The following is a 23,346-nucleotide window of genomic DNA, read 5'->3' as shown; positions in this document are numbered from 1 at the left end:
GTGAGATATAAACTTGCAATTGCGCGGAAAAAAAATCAGAATAGCAAGATAAAAAGTAAAAGTCGCAATTACCTTTTTTTTTTTTTTTACGGAAACAATCTTCCATAGTCATAATGTATGATTAAGAGCTCATATTAAAAACTGATTTTATAGTTAAGTCATGGCAATAAACCTTTCAAAGACTTAGAGAGCAATATATTACTTTAGGGCGTAATCCCAGTCTTTTACTCCCATTGTTGTAAAATTGAAAATGTCCTGGAAAAGTCCTGGAAAATGATCGCTGAAAAAGAGTGGGAACCCTGATTTTGTCAGGCGGACACACCCTTCAGCAAAAACTCAAGATCTTCACAATTTAACCCTTTGACGCATATGATCACACCGGTGTTATCAGTCTTGGCTGGTCCCTGGAGCATACGATCACACCGGCGTGATTAGAAAATTCAGCGCATCACATGATCAACTCCCAAATTCAAATATGCTTGTACGCTTTGGCTGGCGCCAAGCCAGAGCCAGACGCTCTCAGCGCTTTTCATATCACAAATATGCAGTGTTTTCAACTACATAATGTTTATTTTATGTTTCAGACATTTAAATACACATGAGTACTAACAAAACAATACATTTAGAGTTTTTTAAAATACACACTGATGTCTATAGAAGCGGGAACAACAATCCTTTGCATTATAATTAGACAACACGCTTTATCAGATACACATAGAGTACGTAACTTTAAAGTTTACTCTATTCTTCCCCAGTTCACTTGCTCACTTACTTTCATGTATTTTGGGAAAAACTCACGCTGAGGGATCAGCCAGAATATTTTAAATTTACATGTGAAAGGGTTAATGTCGCAAAGGCCTTTAGATTAAACTAAACAAATATGATGTTTATCTGATTAAATCTCTAGGAGGAGTTCAGTAAAGTACGAAAGTAACGTTAAAATGCGTCTGGAAATGGCAAGAACTTCAAAAATTTTGCAGAGAAAATGCAAAATATCTCACTTTTTCAAATTTTGCACCCAGGGACTTTTTTGTAGGTATTGGGCTGTTACAACTGTCTACCGAAATTCACAATTGTACTTGAAACGTAGTGTGAAGGGTGCTTAATTGAAATTTTGTAGGTGGCACTGTCGAGCCATTTTGCAACACCTAATTCTGAAACTCACTCAAAAATGCGATTCATTTCAGTGAAGAAGAAGAATTGACTGAGCAATTACATTAGGGTCCTCATACCATCGGTGCTCTGGCCCAAATGAACAGCAGGTTATGCATCTGTTCAGACCAATACAAACATTCACATGCTGCAGTGCGGCAATGTTCTAATTTCATTTTTTCATCGTACTGTGAAGAAAACTGGCCAACCAGTAAGAATCGACTTGGTGGTACTCACAAACAGACTATTTTAATAAGTGACAGTGAATACCAGAGAAAGTATCCAGACCCAGCTCTCTTTCTCTGTACTCTTGTACTTGGTGTTGTTCGATAAACATCTTAGCGAGAGAAAAAAAATCTGAAAAGCTGTTTGAAAACATGTAAATGCTGTTTGATTTCGTTTTCTTCTCTGTGACAAGCGGGTGTCAGAAATGTATAGTAGCGCAGCATTTTTTTATTGCAACATTATGAACAATGAACACATAATTAAAGGAAATTATACAAATATCAGTCATAGCAAATCAAATACTGAGACAAACTGAGACAAAAAGAAAACAGTATAAATACTGTATATCAGCATCTTGTTTTCCCTCTGTTTTCTGCTGTATTCCTGCTTTACCTTAAGTGCTGTCAGAGACTGAAATAGCATTTTCCGCATTGGTCTGAACAGACAAATCGCATGTGAAAAATCGGGCCGAACATTCTTGCTGGTGTGAACAGGCCACTGTGGACAAAGAAAACTGTGGTTTTTGTATGTATTGGCTATTTAAAATTGGACAATCCCCCTTTCAATAGGAAATACATCACTGCAGAGAAGGAAAATGTTTTTAAATAAAGTTTCTTTGTGCAGATCTGGAGAAGGGTTTACTGAAGGCCCTGAAGAAGTTGGATGACTATCTGAACTCTCCTCTACCGGATGAGATCGATGAGAACAGTGCTGATGATGTCACTTCCTCCACCCGCCCCTTCCTGGATGGTCAGGAGCTCACTCTGGCTGACTGCAACTTACTGCCCAAGCTACACATCGTCAAAGTGAGACAGACATCCAACGGACTAATCCTTAAGCAAAAGAGTTTGCAAATCAAATGCTTAGCTTTTCTTTTCCTTTCTTTAGGTTGTGTGTCAGAAGTTTCGAGGTTTCTCCATCCCTCGCTCTCTGACATCTCTGTGGCGATATCTGGATGCGGCGTATGCCCGTGAGGAATACTCCTCCACTTGCCCCAGCGATGAGGAGATACATGTAGCCTACTCCTCTGTTGTGAAGGCGCTCAAATAGAAGGATACACACACATACAGTCACACACTCATATGCGTTATTACCAATTCTCTTTCCAGATTATTTCAAGTGTTTCCTTTATGTCTTAAGCTCCTAAGGTTGTTTGCACCAGCAGGGTTCTGAGGTCTCACTTTTAAATTAAATGTGGTCTTATAGTTTATATTTTATTCAAAATCATCTGATCTGCAGAGGTCAAGGTCCTTTCATTAGTGGTTAGCAATAGCTGTTTCTTTTTCAGTATTTTTCACATTGTTTGGACAAGTGCTTTGCTGGCAGTTAAACAGGATATTGTTGCCTCATTCCCCCATTACCTCCCCCCTGCTCGCTGTCATTATCTAGATTATGTAATACAAAGTGTTTAATGGCACACCTGCAAGATCACAGCTTTTCACTGACAGCTTCTTGAGTTGCATTGCATTTCATAAACTGGTTTCCAAGTTGTCCAAACTGCTCTTTACTTCCCATAGATTGATATGTTACAAAATCATAGAAGTATCCTAAAAGTATTCCAACTAATCAGTTCATTAGTACAGACTGCAAGACTTGAATTGGGTGTGTGAGGGAGACAGGACAGGTTTGAGGAGCACTGCACTAGAAAATGCTTCCATCCAAATATCAGTCAATGTTCACATTGAAGACACTGTGTTTAATGTGTGTGAAGATAATGCATGTTTTTTGCTTTCTGCAAAAGAGAAAACCATTAACGACAGCAAGCAAAAATTTTGTGGGCATGTATTTTTTATATATATTTCAAGGAAATACAAAAGGATTTTACACTAACTGGCCATTTTATTAGATACACCTTGCTAGTACCAGGTTGGACCACATTTTGCCTTGAAACTGCCTAATTTTTCAAGGCATAGATTTAAAAAGGTGCTGGAATATTTTGGTCCAAATTGACATGATGGCATCACACAGTTGCTGCAGGTTTTCCATCCGTGGTGCGAATCTTCCGTTCTTTTGGATTGATATCTGGTGACTGTGGAGGCCATTTGAGTGTAGTGAACTCATCGGCATGTTCAAGAAACCAGTTTGAGATGATATGAGCTTTGTGACTTGGCTCATTATCCTGCTAGAAGTAGCCGTCAGAAGATGGGTATGCTGTGGGCATGAAGGGATGGACATTTTAACTATAGTCAGTTGGGGTATGGGGCCCAACGTGTGCCTCAGTATATTGTAGTCTCAGTTTCCTGTTCTTAGCTGACGAGAGTGGAACCTGGTGTGATCTTCAGCCCATCAAGGTTCAACGTGCTTTGCATTCAGAGATGCTCTTCTTCATACCTCGGTTGCGACATGTTTGAGTTACTGTTGCCTTTCTATCAGCTCAGTTTCATCACTGAAATTACCTTTCTTCCCCATTCTGATGCTCAGTTTGAACTTCAGCAGATCATCTTACCATGTCTACATGCCTAAATGCATTGAGTTGCTACCATGTGATTGGTTGATGTTTGCATTATATATTATATAGATATCTGCGTTAACAAGCAGTTGAGCACCTAATAAAGTGGCCAGTAAGTATATAAATGGGTGACTTTTTAATGTTCAATTCGAGTTTCAGTTTAAGTTTAGTCACAGGACTTGATGAAATTATCTTTCAAGGGAAGATGAAATTAACAGGTTCAATGCTGTTTCGTGCTTTAGTCTAGTCTGCCTTCAAGTTGATGCAATTTCCAAGAGAACCTTAAATATATTTTATATATATGTAGTATCTGTATACCCAGCCCTCTTCCTGTGCACTTCTGTTTTCACTTCCTCTTAACCGCTTCATGCTCATTTCCAAACGTCTTACTCTGCACTCAAATGGACTTAAATGGACAACACAACATCAAATATTGATTAGTGAGGATTTTATTGATTTAGATTAATTGTTACAAACATATGAAAGTAATTTGTTTTTCTGCATTTCTAAAATTGTTACTCAAAAGATTATAATAAAGATTAAGTAAAACAATGAATGCTGAGTAGATTTGTTCTTGATCCTTCATGTTTAGATATTTCAGGTTGAAAAACTTATATTAAAAGAAAATGTTTACTTAAAAGTACAAGATATTTAAAATATATTTAATTCAAAGATTAAAACAGATTTTTTTTACATGATTTTAAAAAAAGAATAGAAAACTTATGTTGTGCTCTATAGAAAAGGAACAGGCTCTAGAATATGACCTGTTCATATGAATATAAGTATTTATTTTTTTCTAGAATTAAAAAAAAATTGTTACCTTATTGTTGTTTTACTATTGTTAGTTTTTAGAGCAGAAAACAAGGCAAAGCAAATAAACCTAAACTCAGATTAACTGTTTATATTTAAAAGAACAAGTTGTGTGCTTTTTAAATTTAAGTGTGTGTGTGTGTGTGTGCGTGTGTGCGTGCGTGCGTGCGTGCGTGTGTGTGTTTTTTTGTGACATCAGGACACAAATTTGTATAATGACATGGGTATGACAAAGGTATTACAAGGAGAGGGTGACTTATGAGGACATTACCCCATGTCCCCATTTTTCAAAAGGCTGTGATGGGTAGGTTTAGGGGTAGGGGTGGTGAAGGGGAATAGAAAATACGTTTTGTACAGTATAAAAACCATTACGCCTTTGGAATGTCCCCACAATTCACAAAAACAAACGTGTGTGCATGTGAGAACAAATGAGCAATGAGTAACTACATGACTCATTCTTATAAGCCTTAACTTGCTCTGTGTGTGTGTGGTTGCAGACACTTCCGTTCAAGCATGCTGTGTGCATGAAGGTGCACATTTGGACTTATAGTTTCAGTCGTATGTGCATTTAAAATTTAAGCTTTATAGATGCATTGGTTTTAAACAGATTAATAAGTCTTGGTATGTAGTTGTGTTTGTAAATAAAAGTCTTTGTTGATAATGTAATTGGCACCTCCTATAAGATTAGACCTCACTCATCCCAGCTGGAGCAAGAGGGTCAGACTGCAGAGGCCCAGTACTGCTCCTGTCCAGAAGAGGGGGCTGATGGTTGCAGCAGTGTTGCAGAGATCTGTGTCACAGCACTCATTAGTGTAATTGAAGTTAAGCCCTGCTGCATGCTTCTCTCCACTCAGGTCACACTGTGATGGCAGGGCACAGCTCCGCTCGTACAGAACAATGTACACTGATCCTGGACGCACACAAACATGACATCTCATTGCTGATGCAGGGGATGATATATTTTAATATACTTATGTTGGTTCATTTTAAAAGTACATTCCTGTTATTCATTATAGTTTCAGCACCTGATTGCATTTAAAATCTGTGATGGTGGATGGTGTGCACATTAATTGAGAGCAGTGTTCTCAAACTCAATTCCTGGAGGGCCATAGCCCTGCACAATTTTGCTCCAACCCTAATTACACCAACTTGATCCAGCTAATCAAGGTCTTCAGGATTACTAGAAACTTCCAAGCAGGTGTGAATTTTAGCTTGTTGGAGCTAAACTCTGCAGGGCTGTGGCCCTTCAGGAACCACTGGCATAGAGAATAAAGAATTTAATGCAAAAAAAAAAAAAAAAAAAGTGTCATGCAAACATATGAGCAAACATGGTCACAATTCCATCACATCTCCACATAGTACAATTTTGCAAACCTTACAGGTGAAAGTGGAATTTATTAAAGTTTATACGGAATCTATAAATTGTACACAGTCCTAGTCTACACTGCAGACTACACTCCTATTGTTATCAGCTGTCTAACTCAGGGTTTCCAAAACAGGTTTTCACACGGACCCCCCAAATCAAACTTTTACTGCCACCACACACACATCACATGAGTAGGAGTACGATATGGCTCTAAATCTTAACTTTGCCCTTAGCCAAATCGATTTGCTCTTGAATAAGTAAGAGATTAAAAAGACCAAAGATTGCCCGTTTTATATGCACAAAATGAACAGCCTGGAGCTCACATCTCCAAAAAGGTCTAAACAATTTTTCAAAAAGGTGCTGTTTAAATAACTACATTATCATCTAAAAAAAAAACTCTTAAAACTACATTCCGTGACACAATAACAGTTATATTTTTAAAATTACAGTGGGTTTTTCTCTTCTGACATTGACACTCAATGTGAGAAATGCTGCCTGTATAGAGATCTGGCAGAAACAAGCAAAGTGATTCAAATTGTGAAACGGTTACCATGTTATATTAGTAGAATATCCCATGGCCGAAATAAGCTCTCAGCCAATCAAATTCTGTATATATACACAACAGTTCATTCTGGTTCTCGAATCTGATTGGCTGAGAGCCTTTTCCAGCCATGAAATATCTACCAGTATCACCCAATAATCACAGGAACCGTTTCATCATTTGTATCACTCCGCTTGCAGCATTGCTCAACCTTGAATGGGCCCCACCTGAAGAGCCAACACCAGTAGACTGGATGAGTGGTTCCTGCCGGGACATCGCCAGGCCCCCCACCAACGCTCTGCGCCGTTCTTCCCCAAGGTTCACGATGAGCTGACTAAGTCGTGGTGCACACCCTACTCGGCCTGCTTACACACTTCACATCAGTCAGCACTCACTTCGGTTGATGGCTCCCTAGAGAAGGGCTACGAGAACTTACCGCCCCTGGACGAGGCAGTGGCGGCTCACCTCTGCCCCCCCGCGGCTGTGGGGTGTAAGACTAAGAGGGTCCTTCCATCTAAGCCCTGCAGGACTACCTCTGCCTCAGCGCTGCACACCATGGCTATCCTCCAGGTGTTCCAAGCTAAACTCCCTGGACGAGTCTGGAATCGACGCACCTGCCTTTCGCGACCTCTGCAGCACCACGGATTTGGCCCTGCGTGCCACGAAAGCTACAGCCCAGGCCATCGGACGGTCCATGGCCAGCCTGGCCGTGCTTGAGCGCAATCTCTGGCTCAACCTGATCGAAATTAAGGATGTGGACAAGACAGTCTTTTTAGACGCCCCTGTCTCTCCAACCGGTCTCTTCGGGCCACTTCCTATGCGACACTTCCTGCCCAAGCGCTCCAGCTCTACCTCTGCTTCTAGCTGCCCCAGGACTGCGCCGGCTCAGCAGAGCAAGCCTGCCCCCTCTAACTCCCAGGCAGCGCCCCCTAAAGAACAGTGCCGTCGAGCTCGTCCCACCAGGAGCTCCTCCTTCCCGAGGCAACGTCAGGGCCCCTGGCCAAAGATTGAGCTGGACCCGATGCCTCCCAAGTCTTCCTGATCTAAAGGGAGAGAAGAGGAAGGGGCAAAGTCCCGCCGAGGCTGGACCACCCCAAAAGCTTTTTCGTTTAGTCCCCCCACTGCACAGGGGATGGTTCATGTGTTCTGCTACCAGGGTCCACTGCTGTTGCGCCCACGCAAAACGCCGTTGTTATGGCGAACACAATAAATATTTTACCTTCTCAAAGAAAGAACAATTTTCCTCTTCCACACTCGTCGGTGTGCGGGCCCCCTCTCAGCGGCCCACCACCTGCCAATATTCAACCCCTTGTCACGCAGGCCGAGGCCTGGCAGGCCATCCCCGGAGTGTCAAAGTGGGTTCTGGGGATAATAACTCAAGGCTACTTGCTCCAGTTTGCTCGCAGACCCCCGCGCTTTGGCGGGGTGCTTCCCACTTCAGTAAACACGGACGACGCTCACATCCTCCGAGCCGAAGTGATGTCTCTGTTAGGGAAGGGAGCTATAGAAATAGTCTCCCCTTCAGAGAGCGAGTCAGGGTTCTACAGCCGTTATTTCCTTGTCCCCAAGAAAGATGGCAGTCTCAGACCCATCTTAGACCTCAGACTCCTGAACCTTTCTCTCATGAGACGGAAGTTCAAGATGTTAACGCTGAAGCAGATCCTCGTGCAGATTTGCCCCGGGGACTGGTTCTGCTCACTGGACCTGAAAGATGCTTACTTTCACATCCAGATAGCCTCCCATCACAGGCGATTCTTGAGATTCGTATTCGAGGGCGTGGCTTACCAATATACGGTCCTTCCCTTCGGGCTGTCCCTAGCTCCTCGCACTTTTACCAAGTGCATGAACGCGCGCTTTCCCCACAAAGACAGATGGGAATCCGTGTTCTGAATTATCTCGACAACTGGCTGATTCTCGCCCAGTCCCGAGCCGAGCTGGAACTTCACAGATCCGTGCTCCTCAGCCACTTGGAGTGCCTGGGACTCAGGGTCAACTTTGCCAAGAGCTCACTGCCTCCCCAGCCAACGTATCAAGTTCCTGGGTGCAGTTTTCGACTCCGTCCGTATGACGGCTGTAGTCTCGCCAGAACGCGCCCTGGCTATCCAGCAGCTTGCGGCTTCAGTCAGGAACAAAGCCTACTTCCCTCTGAAGTTTTTCCAGAGGATGCTAGGGCTGATGGCTTCCGCCTCCCCGGTTCTGCTGCAGCTCGGCCTTCTTCAGATGCGGCCTCTGCAATACTGGTTGAAATTTCGGGTCCCTTCTCACGCCTGGCGGCACGGCCACCTGCGTCTCAGGGTCAATCGGGCCTGTTTGAAAGGTCTGAAACCCTGGACGAACCCTGTATGGTTCAGTCATGGAGTACCCCTACAGGCGGTAGGTTGCGTCCAACATGGGTTGGGGCGCTCTTTGCGAGGGCAGACCAGCCTTCGACTCGTGGACTCATGAGGAAAGCCATCTGCACATCAGCTGCCTCAAGATGCTGGCAGTTATCCGAGCCCTTCAGGCGTTTCAGGCACACCTGACGGGACGCCACATCCTAGTCCAGTCGGGTAGCATGACAGTGGTGTCATACATAAATCACCAGGGCGGCCTTTCTTCCAGCCGCTTATGCGCACTGGCAAAGCGTCTTCTGGAGTGGGCATTACCGAGGTTACAGTCGCTCAAAGCGACTCATATACCCGGGAGAAGGAACTTGGGAGCAGATATGTTATCTCGGAGCAATGTCCCCTCAGACGAGTGGATGCTCCACCCCCAGACAGTTTTCACGATCTGGGAGTTCTTCGGGAGGGCAGAGATTGACCTCTTCGCCTCAGAAGACAACTCTCACTGCCCAATTTATTTCTCGAAGGAGAAATAACACCCAGAGGGTGCTGGGCCTATGTCTGGCCCAGCACCCTCCTTTACGCATTCCCCCCGATTGCTCTGATCCCTCAGGTCATCAGACGAATCGGGGAAGACAAGCACAGAGTCCTCCTAGTGGCCCCGCTCTAGAGGAGCCAAGTCTGGTCCTCAGAGCTGTTCAGGCTTTCCACGAAAGCTCCGTGGCTGATCCCCCTGAGACGGGACCTCCTCTCTCAGGCGAACAGGACAATCTGGCATCCCCAGCCAGAACTCTGGGCTCTGCACCTCTGGTCCCTCGATGGGAGCCTGCAAACCTCCCAGGGGACGTGCTAAATACCATCTCTCATGCGAGAGCCCTGTCCATGAGACGCCTCTACGCCCAGAAATGGTCGGCCTTTGTTGACTGGTGCTCTGCACGCAACATAGACCCTGTGGAGTGTGACGTATCACCTCCAAGTATTTCCTCCAAGAGCGTTTAGATATGGGTCGCACCCCTTCAATGCTCAAGGTTTACGTAGCAGCCATCGCAACGTTTCACGCTCCTATCGCTGGCCAGTCAGTGGGACGAAACAGCCTTGTGGTGCGTTTCTTGAGAGGTTCTAGGCGACTGAATCCACCTCGTCTTCTCACCGTTCCCACCTGGGACCTCTCTTTGGTCCTCAGAGCTCTCAAAGGGCCCCCCTTTGAGCCACTACGGTCAGCTGACCTCAGGCCCCTGATGCTCTGCTATTTGCACTAGCATCGGTCAAGCGTGTTGGTGACTTGCAGGCCCTCTCCGTGAGCCCTGCATGCCTTGAGTTCGGGCCCAACGACTCCAAAGTCGTTTTGAAACCTAGGCATGGCTACGTTCCTAAGGTGCTCTCGACTCCATTCAGAGCACAGGTCATTTCCCTCTCAGCGCTTCCTCCCTCGTCGGACGAGTGAGAGCTGGAATTACTCTGCCCTGTCAGGGCATTGAGGACCTATGTTGAGCGATCACAGCCTTTCTGGCAATCCGATCAGCTCTTTATCTGCTTTGGCGGCCGCACCAAAGGGTCTTCGGTCTCAAAGCAACATCTTTCACATTGGATAGTTGACGCTACTGCGCTTTGTTACTCCTCTATGGTCCTGAAATGCACCATAGGAGTTAGAGCCCACTCCACTAAAGGAATGGGCCTGGTCCTTCCTCTTGGGCCTGGTCCAGTAGAGTTTCTATTAAAGACATCTGTGAGGCGGCCGGCTGGTCCTCGTGGTCCACTTTTGTCAGATTTTATAATTTGGATATCCCGACCTTACAAGCTCGGGTCCTCTCGGTATGATACAGCAGCCTCAATCGAGCTCCGCCTCATGCCACTCCGGGAGTTAGCTCCCCTTTTGCAAGTGTAACACATGGGTTCGTCGGCTCCGGCCCTCTCACTTGTCCACTGGTTCCCTCGTGGTGTCCAAGACAAGTTCAGTCGTTCCCTGCCGTGGCACGGCGCGGTTGAATTCATTCCCCATACGCAGTACGAGTGAAGTATCGAAAGGGAACATACTCGGTTACTAACGTAACCTCGGTTCTCTGAGATATGGAATGAGTACTGCGTTACATGCCGTGCCACGAGGCTGCGGCTTCAGTGTCGTCGCTTCAGTCGTATGACCTGAAATCCTATGGCGAAATGCCTGCTTATATAACCGTAATCCCCGCCCTTTTTGCCGGGCTTTTTCGCACGCTTTGTCGCCATAGGCCGCGCAGCTATGCCACGCCGTCATTGGTTCAACAACTTGTCTATGAGTGAACCAATGATGATGCAGTTACACTGCATTATTGAAAAAGGCTTCAGTAACGGGGAAAAAGGAGACCTTACCCCATACGCAGTACTTGTTCCGTATCTCAGGGAACCAAGGTTACGTTAGTAACCGAGTAAGTTATTTAGACCTCAATATGCGACTTATAAATAAACATATCGCTTATTTGATAATTTGTGATGTTTTCGGAAATGTGACCTCAAGGCCATCAGCAGCCGGTCAGCGCTCAAGTATCCACACTGTTTACACCCAGTATTAAAATGCATTTTGGTCGAACAGATCACAAGTGAACGATACTAAATACAGGTGTAAATGGGATCTAAAATGTTTTTCTGCTGAACTATGGTAAGTGCAAAAGGACAAAATAATTACTGTCTGCAATTTATTATCCACTAGGGGGCACCAAAACACCATTTGATTGAACTTTCCCTCTAATTTCATGTAATTAAATGTAATGACTGAGACAAATCAGTTATTTGTTAGTTAACCAATAGTTTTAAGCTCACTCTGGGGTCTGGCTTCCATCCCCCGAGAAGTTCTCAGTTACAAGTTTTATTGCACCAATAAATGCAGCAAGGAGAGCAGAGAAGAGACACACAAAAACGTGCATCTTTCCTGCATTATCCACACATAACACAGACTCTCTTGCATTAATGTATAGACAGACTGTTCGATAAATGAACAAGCACATTCCCAGGAAATGGTATCCATTATTACCGTTGCTGTATTACAATCATTGTATTCACGTATGTATGTGTATGTTTTATGATACATTTAAGGTAACTTCAATCATGCCATGTTTAGTGTCTATGCGCTCGTATCAGGAAGATTTAAATGCTTGTGTATGCGGTATGTCCATACCTGCACAACACATAGGTATTACAAGAATCTTTAATAGTTCTTATTCAAAGACTCATCTTGTTAATCTGCTTGGTCATAAAGCCCCGACAAGGGGGTGTGTTGTCACCCAGAAATACAACACCTTCATTGGCTGCATCAACCTTAAGGGGTTGGACTTTGACCAGAGGTTATAAGCTAGAGAACAATGCCACTCCTTCTCTTTTCTTTGCTTCTGGATGACCGAACGGACCTCCTCGCGGCATGCCTCCCTAGGCCAGGCCTGCAAGGCCTGTAGGCCTCGGCCTACAAACTAGCCATGTGCTCAACATCCAACATAGAAAAGACTGGCAACAACTTCAGACGAAATCCTCAAGATCTCTCCTCAACCTGGTGATCTGACGTTCCTCAGCTTAAAGGCATCTTGCAAGTATCGTACATTTTAACACTAAACAGCGATTTAGTATTAATTTGTAAGACTTAGCTTTGCTATTGCTGAAGAAACTGATGATTCCTTTCCAGATTGTCTTTGACTTTTTCCTATAGCTCTAGTAACAGTACCTCTTCCGGTTCAACCCTATCATTACTCATTCTTACCTACAGTACGTATGTGTGTGACCTTTGTTGTATGTTATGTGTTTGTTAGTTTAGTTATGTGTTTGTGAGTTAGTTAATAAAGATTGTGCACAATACATGTTTGGTTCTGACTCTGTCTGCTAGTAAATTGCCTCTTAAGTGATTTAGATCCCGGGCTCTGAGTAGTACGGTACAATAAGAATGTTATTTTTCCATAACCTGGAAATTAACATTTCTTAGAATTAATAAACAATCAACATTGAGTGTTCACTGGACGAACAGGTTAATTGATTGTAATATTAATCTTAATGTAGCTACATCCAGTTAATCTGATTAATGGATTTACATATTCATAATTAATCATAATTAATAATCATAATGAGTTATGAATAATTATTAATATTTCCCCTTTGAGTTAATTCGCTACATAAACAAAATGAATATTGTTAAAATTAACATTCTTTTTAACTCCGTTACACAACCAAAGCAAAAAACAAAACAAAAATATCAGGAGGGAGGTGGAACAGAGGAGGACCAGGGGGAGGGATGGTGGGCCAGGTCCATGGAGGGGCAGGAGAACTAGGGACGAAGGCTTTGCGGGCAGCCAGGGTGGAACAGGCCAATCAGGTGGCCAGTGCAGGGAAGGCTGCCACCACAGCAGCGCAAATGGGCTTGAAGGCCCCCACAGTGAAGCAGATGACCACCACAGCAGCGCAGATGGGCTTGAAGATCCCCACGGTGGAGCAGATGACCACCACAGTCTTGCAGATGGTCTTGTAGACCTCCACGGTGGAGCAGACGACCACCACTGCAGTGTAGACATGCTTGAAGACCCCCACGGCAGAGCAGGTGGATCTAGAGGCCAACACAGCTGACTAGGCAAAACTGTAACATAAGGCATAGAGAAGTTAGGAGTGGCCACTAGGGCCGTAACAGGACAGGCAGGGAGCTCAGGAACACCCTCGAAGGCATTGCCCAGAGTGACCTCCAATGACCTGGTTGTATTGAGGCAGGCAGAGAGTTCAGGAACGACCTCTACGGTCATGTCGAGGCAGAAAGGAAACTCAGGAACCACCCTTGTGATCATATTAAGACTGATAGGGGACTCAAGGACGACCTCTGTAGTTGTATTAGGGCAGACAGAGAACTCAGTGTCGATCTCCATGGTCATAACATGGCAGATAAGGAACTTAGGGACGACCTCCTTGGTCATATCAAGGCAGACAGGGAACTCATGGACTGGAGCGGGCTCTGGAGTGGGCTTATGGGCTGGAGCCAATGTGTGCGCAGCCCACACACCCATCAAATGCCTGTGGCCATAATGGCCAGCACTGCAATCTCTGAGGGCTCAGGCATGGCAGCCATCTCGGCTGAGGGCTCTGAAGCAGGCTCATGGGCTGGAGCAGGCTCATGGACTGGAAGGGGCTCTGGAGCGGGCTCACGGGCTGGAGCGGGCTCTGGAGTGGGCTCACGGGCTGGAGTGGGCACTGGAGCGGGCTCTGGAGTGGGCTCACGGGCTGGAGCGGGCTCTGGAGTGGACTCACGGGCTGGAGCAGGCTCTGGAGCGGACTCACGGGCTGGAACGGGTTCATTGGCTAGAGTGGGCACTGAAGTAGAGTCTTGGACAGAAGCAGATTTAGTTAGAGTGGACTCTGGAGCAGACTCACTGGCTGGAGCGGACTCAGGGACTGGCCTCTTTCTTGCTTCCCAGTGGGATTCAGAAAGTCAGGGTTTTGACTCATTGAGGGAGGGATGGTGGAAAGGTCTCTGCGGAAGGGTATTGGTTGACCTGGTATTGACCATTGGCTACGATTGTGGAGATATCTGATGAAGCCCCAAAAATCCAGGATCTGAAGTCCATCCATCTCCCATAGAGGCAAAGGATCATCAAGGTATTTATTAAAGATATCCTTAAGAGCAACATCATTATAATCCAGCCCCACCGCCATAGTCCAAAAAGTCTGGGCAAAGTCTCCTACCTCCATCCCATGTTGGTGCAGCGCAGTCAAAGCCCGAAGTCGAGCCATCCGCTTCTTAGTGGCTGGAGGAATAATCTGCATCCCCATACTCTGAGACTTGGGCTAAGATCCAATTGCAGCTTTTATTTAGGGATATCCAAAGAGAAGTACAATGTCAGGCAAAGGGTCTAAATCCATGAAAACAGTCCACAGAAACAAGAACAAGAAAACAAAAAACAAGAGAGTGTTCGGACATGCAGGTAACAAAAAACAAACCTTGATCAAGACGACTGAAAAAAACTGGGTATAAATAGGAAGAAACAAAGACAGCTATGAACAATGAACAGTGATTAATCCGGAACCAAGGATTGAGGGAAATGAAGTCCATGATAAAGAGAAGCAAAAGTCCAGGGTAGAGTGCCCTCGGGTGGCTAACCAGGGCACTCCAATTGGTGATCATGACATTGCATGCCTGAGCAAATTGCTCAAACTTACCCTGGTAGAAATGTGGACTATGTGTGTCGTTAAAAAAGAGATTGCATTGCAAGCTGATAGAGATGAAGAAAAAAAAAAACCCCAGCAACCACCTGACCCAGACAGCAACATAGTCTGGCCCAGTTCCGGCCCTCATCTGGTACATGTGGTTTATACGCGGACCAGATATGGGCCGGATCTGTGCCGTCACCATGTTGCTGTCAGGGGAGCATTTAGTTTTAATTCTTCGCCATTGATAGTGTAATTGTCATTATCCTCTTACCAATTATCATCAACATAACTGCAGTGAGAAATACTTACCTTTAACATACTAATAAGGTAACGAAAGTATATGGCAATAGTATCAATTCCTGTTCACCCAGTAGTTGTGGTATAATATGCCCAGAAATAATTCTGCTGGAAAATGCAGCTGGTCGCTTAAATCGTATATGATAGTTTAATACATTAATATTGCATATTAGAAAATAATGTTAGCATTGCATAATCAACTCATTAGCCAAATGCGTGATTCATACCAATATGATCTTGACAAGATGCTACAGTAACTTTAATCACTGGAATGTCTGCTTGCATGCTACTGATGTTAATAATAATAATAATAATAATAATAATAAGGAAGAGCGAGTGAGACGGGTGATCGATTGTAAACACGGTTGCGTTTGTGATCGATCTCCCAGCTATATAGGGCGATTTATAGCTACCCTCTCCTCTTCTTCTTCCACCTCCTGTGTGTATATGTATATGTATATATAAACATATGTCATGCTCAGATGCTTCTTATGGTCAGACTGATGGCTGGGCCCATAGTCATTGTTTCTATCAGCCCGCTGTTTCTGTTTGATAGTAAGAGGATCTTTAAGCTTAAAGAACCTTAGATTCCATCCTTTTATGTAAAAAGGAGCATTAGGAGTTTTTGGTTTTTGAGCTGCAGGAGGGTCTATATTTTATTCATTTGAAATAAGACCTTATTTCCTGTATAGTTTTCTGAGCATGTAGTCAGGAAAATTAGGGTTTTTTTGGCAAACTGAAGTTGATAGCACTTCTCACTTCAGCTAATATGTAGATGTTTAGGTCGGCCTTAATCGGCCGCCTGACATTGTTTGCTTGTGAGCTTCACTTTCTTTCTCTTATCCATGAGATTTGGAGGTGAAGCCCGGGCTTCACTAGGCTTGTGGCCTTGTGAGAAGGCCCGTAGCTTAGCGGCTAGGCTAGAGCTAGGTTTGGTGTGTTATTTACATAACCTTATATTTACTATCCCTGATTAGGTTGTATAGTTCCTAGTTCTGGCCTCCTCCCGAGGGAGTTGTTAGGCCGTATCCCCTTGCTTATGTAGGAGCAATTGTGAGATTATCAGCTAGGTCGTAGACTGTTTTGACTCCCTGATGCTGTCTCTCAGGTGGTAGGCCCTTATCTTTGCGTAGATAAGTTATGCAGGTTTTTGCTAGGCCCCACTTCCTAGAACTTTCATGCTAAGGGAAATGAATTCCTCTGAGCCACTTGATATCAGTATTTATCAAGTTTGGTTGGATGATGCTAGTTTTTAGCCTTTTGTCTTCTAGGCTTAGAACAGATTTGAGGATCTGTATGGGAATGTTTTTCCTTTTTAAATAGCATGTATTTCAAAGTTTTATGTTACTTTGAGTTCTAGATTTTTGCCCTACATATATATATATATATGTGAGCTTACGTATGCTGCCACAGGTTAGTACCTGTTCTCTTAATAGTAGGCCCCTTTCTGCTGTAAAGCAGCAGATGGTGACTACATATTCCCCAGTTAAGAGGTGTATTTGTGTCACTGAGTGCATCACCTGTTGGATTGCATACTCAGGGTAGTTAGAACCACTTTTTGAGGAAAGTTGGTATCTATTTTAGCTCCCTGGTGATCTTGTTAGCGGTTATATTGCATATAACTCGGATTGTAGGCTTTATGATATTTAGCCTCCTTCTAGTTAGCAGTTGTTTTCTACAATGCTGATTAACTGATCATGGTTTGCTCACATATGTACACTACCACAGGCCCTGCCATGTGTTTGTTTGAGTTAGTAGGCCTTATAGCCTCCCTTAGACCACGTTGGCTTTGTTTGGTTCCCTTTAGTCACATGTTTAGGGTACATTGCCTGTTGGAATGTTTTGTTATTACACTGCTTCAGGCCCTGCAGCATGTTTGTTTGAGGTAGTAGGCTTAATTAGCCTCCCTTAGACCATGTTGGTTGTATTGGTTCCCCTTAGTCACAAGAACTTAGGGTACTTTGCCTGTTTGGAAAGTGTAGCCTAGCACAGGTAGCAGTTGGCTTCCCATAGTTAGTGGGTTAGAGCTGGTTCCCTGTAAGCTTGGTTCCCTGGAAATTCACGAGCTGAAGCCATGTGTCACTGAATCGGCAGGCCACTTCAGGCCTCCTTTTTAGTTTGCACGTTGGCACAGATTGTGTTTTTCTGTGCGGCTCTGGATGAGATGTCAGTAGTGAAACCTTACTGAGGTTTGGTTTAACCTATTGTTGCCTCTGAGTAGATGATTCTAGTTGAGCTAAGAGCCACCTAGCGCTTAGGTTGGATCTTTGTGCTCCTGGAAACGGCCACGAGACTTACGCCGTGTGTCCTGAAGAATGCTAAGCCTGCGGGACGCCTTTTTTGGATACACTAGTGTTTGTTTAGGTGTATTTCTCTCTGAGAACTATTTCTATACACTTTCATTGGCCAGGGGCCCAAGTGGTAGATTCAACCCCCTCTTTTGCGGGCTGTTTACCAGGCTTGGGACCTAAACACTGCCACGAGCTGATGCCACGTGTCTGTTGAGGTTATAGGCCTTCCAGGCCTTCCTTAATACGTGTTGGCGTACGCTGTACTCCTCTTGCTTAAAGAGTAAAAGGTGCTTTTACTGAGTACACTGCTCGTCGGATTGTGTTGGGTGGATTATCATAAGAGCACTGTGCAGCTTTCTATTGCTGCCATGGAAGTTGTCTGTCTGCCGACGGCTTAGACAGATGTTCAGAATGGCTTTACCAGAAACAGGCCTCTTTCTGAAGTTTACTTCTGTCTTATGTATATAGAACTGTTGTCATGTTGTAGCCCCTCTCGGGCCTCCATGAGTATGTGCTCTTGGCATAGTCTACCTGTTAGGTGAGCTCTGCGCTTCCCCTTGGGGTTTGTAATAGTGCTTAGCTCCCTAAGCTGATTATGATGGTTCGGCCTTGATCAGGCCCCGTCTTAAGGGTCAGCCCCAGGCTGGTTTGTGCTCCCCTTTTCAGGGTTTTCAGCGCACAGCCTCCTCAGTGCGTTAATTAAGCACTGGGTAGATCCTAGGTTGAGCGGATTATCTCCCCTCAATATGAGGGTTCATAGCACTCAGCTGAGTTCTGCTCTCCAGGATGCCCGTCTCTACGCGTGGGTCTGAGCTGGTTTCTGCCTTTCTGCAGTCACTCTTACCTACTATCTTCCTGAAGAATGCGTTTTAGAGGCTCTGTATTCAGACAGGGTTGGCCTGAACTGAGTCTGTTCCCTGAGAAGACCAGGTCGGCCTCCCTGGTGGCAATGAGGGTGACCCTGCTCCCCTCGTGAGTGACTGGCCGAGGTTCCCTTTGGTTCCTTGGCCACATTCCCTTAAAGGGACCACTTTTCCTACAAGAAAATTGGATTCTAGACGCCTTAGCGTTTTCTCTAGGCTCTGTTTGCTAGAAGAGAAAGATAGAAGCCTTTGGGAAGTTCAGCTTGGGCTGTTGGCCAAAGGGAATGCTGTCACTGACAGCCTGGTGTGACCCGAGGGGGAGTTGCTGGGCAGTTTGAGAACTGCTTTGAGGCCTTTGCCTCAGCCATATTTTTGGCAGGCACTCCCCTCCAGCATGGCGGCGTGGGTATATCGTTCCCCAATGCGTTCTGTCAAACACAGAGTGGAGTTCCCTTTCGAAAGGGAACGTCTCAGGTTACGTATGTAACCATGGTTCCCTGAGAACAGGGAACGAGACTCTGCGTTCCTTTGCCATGCTTCAGGTTGCCTGCCTTCAGAACAGTCCATCAAGACGATAAGATAGAGACTGTCTCTCCAGGCGCTCCCTTTATACTTGCAGGTCGCGCCGTATGACGTCATAGGCTGTCGCCAGCCAATAGGAATTGGAGTTGTTGGATAGTGCTTTCGACACCTGGGTCACGTGACGGTTCCCCAATGCGTTCTGTCAAACGCAGAGTCTCGTTCCCTGTTCTCAGGAAACCATGGTTACATACGTAACCTGAGACGTTTTCCCAAATAGTTCTCTGCCTGAATGCAGCTGCTCGCCTGCTTCGTATGTCAATAGGTGAATACATTGTTTGCATTTAATCATGTCATTGCATGATCTATTCTTGAGCCAACACATGACTCTTAACTCATTTAGCAAGACCGTGTATAGCGTTACTTTTGCTAAAATTCTGTTGCTGTTGATATTGCAATTTGATTTAGCTATACATGCTGCTTCTGCTGTACAATCTAGGATTGCTGTTTGATATACTTATGAAAAAGCAAAGCTTATTCCTGTACCCTCCTACATTGTTTGCTTACTGCTGCAGCATAAATCCAATAGCACATTTGCCAGCTGCTAACATGCCCAGCAATTCACTCTGAACATTAAACAGGACTGTTAATATAACACAAAAATGAACTTTGTGTGGCTACTTCATAAGAAACTGATAAAGCAGACAACGCAAAACGCACGGTGATATAGAGCAAGAAAACCGTTCACTTATCTATAGATGTTGAATCCAGAGAAACTCTGAAACGTGCTGCAAACTGCTATAGTAAATATAACCAGCCATTTAAATGTGTGAGCAACAAGCTCATTGGCTGCAGATGTGACATGGACCAATCAGCTTGTGCCAGTAGTCAACGCTGTAATTATCATCAGCTTGTGTTAAGGTCCCATCAGCCTGTGCCCTCTAGAGTTTCATGACTGAATATGCAGTGCACAGATTAAACGAGTACACCCCCTCTGAACAAATACAAAAGATGTATTTTCTTTATCATTAATACAATTCATGGAAAGATTCCAAAGCTAAAATGTATTAAACATGTACATAATAAAAACTGAGAAATATGTCATTAATAGCCATAAAATAAGTAAATTAGCCAATTTTGTTTAAATTAAGGATTGTAGAAATGAGTACACCCTAGATTTAATTCAACAATATTCTAGTACTTAGTATGCCCTTCACAATTTTGAATATACGGCTCTGACCCTTCTTGACACGGAGTGTACAAGTTCTTGACAAATTGTCAAATCTATCCTGTTTAATTCCTGGATGATGAGCTCCCTAAATGCTCTGATCTTTAATGGGGAGTGTTGCTCAACTCTTCTCTACAGAATCCCCCACAGGTGCTCAAAAGTGTTAAGAACGAGTGCAATACATGTCCACAGAAGGTTTTTCACCTTGGGAGAATGCATATCCTCATTGTCATGTTGAAAATATGCCCAACAATGCAGGGAATGAGGAAAAGGTAACATCTTCTGTTTTAAGTTTGTGTATTAAATTACACAGTGGTGTGGGAATTCATGGCAGCATTGATAAAGCACAACTCCCTCACATCTTCGTCACTCATACATCCCTATATAAGAGCTTTACTACTACTGAACTTACTGTGGAAACCAGGCACTTCTCACTGTACTCCTCCTCTAGCAACACCATAACATTTTGGATGCTGTTAGATCCAAAATGATTGATTTGGTCTCATGAGACCAGAATATTGATTCCCAGAATCTATATTTTGTAAATATGGGCTTTGGAAATGGCTAACTGACTTTATTGTGCTTTGGCTACAGTAGGTAGTTCCAGTGAGAACAACAACCATGCATGTCATTTCTGCAGGCTGCATCTTAAGCCGAGTTCAGACTGCACGATTTCCAAAGCAGTCGGGTCACTGTTCTTTTCACACTGTATGACTATCTTGGCCAGCATTCAATCGCTGCTGTGTTCAAACTGCACGATGGATCGGCGACAGAAGGTTTCACACTGCATGATAGGAAGAATCGCCGACAACTGTCTGGCACGCAAACTACGTTTCACAACCAAAAACACGCGAGATGTGACAAGGAAACAACGCGATATCACGCGTGCAAGACCGGAGTTATTATTATTATTATTAAAAACGGTAGCCCGCAAGAAGCTTGCAATACGAATTGCCTGTGTGCTGATTTGCAGCGAAAACAAGAAAAAGAAAAGAAGAATATGGAGGAGGAAACGGTTGAGGAGACTGTGGATTGTGTGTTCTGCAATGAGAGTTGGAGGTAAATAAATAACTTTTCAATGTGCTGCTGTTGGATGGTCAAGCAAATGTTTGTGCTTTGGTTCTGTTTGATATAATTGTAATGTTTATGTGTACAAAGCCATGCTTGCTGATGTTGTGGTCTATAACTCCTCCCCGAACTCCCCGCTGCTCTGTATCTTGCTCTCTCATTGGCTGTCGGTCATCGCCAATGTAGTTTCCAGTCAGAACACTTTTCACACAGCAGGATTTTGAATCGCCGACAGGTCCAGATATTTAGCATGCCAAATATCTCACGGGTGTCGGCGACTCGTCGGCGATTCTCTCAGATCGCGTCTTTGCTCATTCACACTGCGTGATTGTCACTCACGTGAACGAGCACCGATTTGCATGTGATTTCGGGCATTTGTCGGCGATTTCTCAAAACCTGTCGGCGAGCCAAAATCGGGGCTAAAATCGTGCAGTCTGAACTCGGCTTTACTCTGAGATAAACAGTCTATAACTCCTCCCCGAACTCCCCGCTGCTCTGTATCTTGCTCTCTCATTGGCTGTCGGTCATCGCCGATGTAGTTTCCAGTCAGAACACTTTTCACACAGCAGGATTTTGAATCGCCGACAGGTCCAGATATTTAGCATGCCAAATATCTCACGGGTGTCGGCGACTCGTCTGCGATTCTCTCAGATCGCGTCTTTGCTCATTCACACTGCGTGATTGTCACTCACGTGAACGAGCACCGATTTGCATGTGATTTCGGGCATTTGTCGGCGATTTCTCAAAACCTGTCGGCGAGCCAAAATCGGGGCTAAAATTGTGCAGTCTGAACTCGGCTTTACTCTGAGATAAACAGTCACTCTTTTCAAAGCTTTTGCTGGCTCTGAGACACTCACTTGCTATTTCTCCTGCTCTTTATAGCAAATAAATCCCTCATCACTAAATGAAAGCTTAAAATGAAGGTCTGATTATTTCAGGGCCCTTGCCACAAGTCCATTGTTTTTGAATTTCTGTGTTACTTCTGCCATGTTTTCACACTTAAAATAATGATTTGGTAATCCTCTTGTACCAATGTCCTCTTTTGTGCTATGAAATAAGTCTCCTGACAGTTCTCTCCCAAGTGGTTCCATTGTTGTCAGCATTAAGTCTGAGAATGATTCAGTGGGCTATATAACACTTTTAATTGTCAAGAAATTACTTCTCTTTAAATGTTTTGGTTCAACATACTTACCTGTTGATCAAACATTGCCTTAAACTTACACCAGAAATTTTTTATTTCGTTTTATTTAGTAACTTTTAGGAGGGTATACTAATTTTTGCTTCACATTTTATCACCTTGATAAGAAAATCTTATTTTCCTGAATAATTTTGACATGCTTCTTTGGTAATTGTTTAAGCAGTCTTGATGGAACATTATAACTCTAAAGAACCCTAACATGTCTTATAACTAATTGAGTATTTGCTGACTTTCAGAAGTTTCAGAGGGGGTGTGTTGTGCACTGTATACAGTATCTCACAGAAATGAGTACACCCCTCACATTTTTGTTTTTATTTTATTATATCTTTTCATGTGACAACACTGAAGAAATTACACTTTGCTAAAATGTAAAGTAGTGAGTGTACAACACACAGCCATTAATGTCTAAACCGCTGACCCCAAAAGTGAGTACACCCCTAAGTGAAAATGTCCAAATTGGGCCCAAAGTGTCAATATTTTGTGTGGCCACCATTATTTTGCAGCACTGCCTTAACTCTTGGGCATGGAGTTCACCAGAGCTTCACAGGTTGCCACTGGAGTCCTCTTCCACTCCTCCATGACAGCATCACGGCGCTGGTGGATGTTAAAGCTGATTTATACTTCTGCATCGGACCTACGCCATAGGCTATGCGTCTGGTTTCATTTATACTTCTGCATCGTTGTCTGCGTCGACGTGCATGCAGACCACTAGTAGGCAGTGTCCATGGCCATGTGAATACCAAGGCAAAAGCCGAAGAAGAAGCGGCTCGTCATGTACGTTGTCAGAGACGCTTACAAATAAAAGCGGCAGAGAAGCGGCAAATAGGTAACGACTTTTGTTGTAGTATGACTGCATGTGTCCCCTGAAACAGAA

General features: G+C 44.3%; 2 protein-coding genes across 2 annotated transcripts in view; one reads left to right on the top strand and one right to left on the bottom strand.

Moving 5' to 3' along the window:
- The window catches only part of clic1 (chloride intracellular channel 1), a 43,098-nt gene extending 38,716 nt beyond the window's left edge, over positions 1 to 4,382 (top strand). Inside the window, exons 5-6 of the mRNA XM_048202194.1 lie at positions 2,002 to 2,183; positions 2,266 to 4,382. Coding sequence (XP_048058151.1) covers positions 2,002 to 2,183; positions 2,266 to 2,427 — 344 coding nt within the window. The 3' untranslated portion in view covers positions 2,428 to 4,382. The remainder of the gene's footprint in view (positions 1 to 2,001; positions 2,184 to 2,265) is intronic.
- A 151-nt stretch (positions 4,383 to 4,533) lies between these two features.
- The window catches only part of LOC125275348 (protein Bouncer-like), a 44,239-nt gene continuing 25,426 nt past the window's right edge, over positions 4,534 to 23,346 (bottom strand). Inside the window, exon 4 of the mRNA XM_048202195.1 lies at positions 4,534 to 5,546. Within this exon, the coding sequence (XP_048058152.1) occupies positions 5,332 to 5,546 (215 nt within the window). The 3' untranslated portion in view covers positions 4,534 to 5,331. The remainder of the gene's footprint in view (positions 5,547 to 23,346) is intronic.

Source organism: Megalobrama amblycephala, linkage group LG9 (genome assembly GCF_018812025.1).
Source record: "Megalobrama amblycephala isolate DHTTF-2021 linkage group LG9, ASM1881202v1, whole genome shotgun sequence".
NCBI lineage: Eukaryota > Metazoa > Chordata > Actinopteri > Cypriniformes > Xenocyprididae > Megalobrama > Megalobrama amblycephala.
The sequence above is the reverse complement of the archived record's forward strand: the minus strand, read 5'-3'. Positions and strand labels throughout refer to the sequence as shown.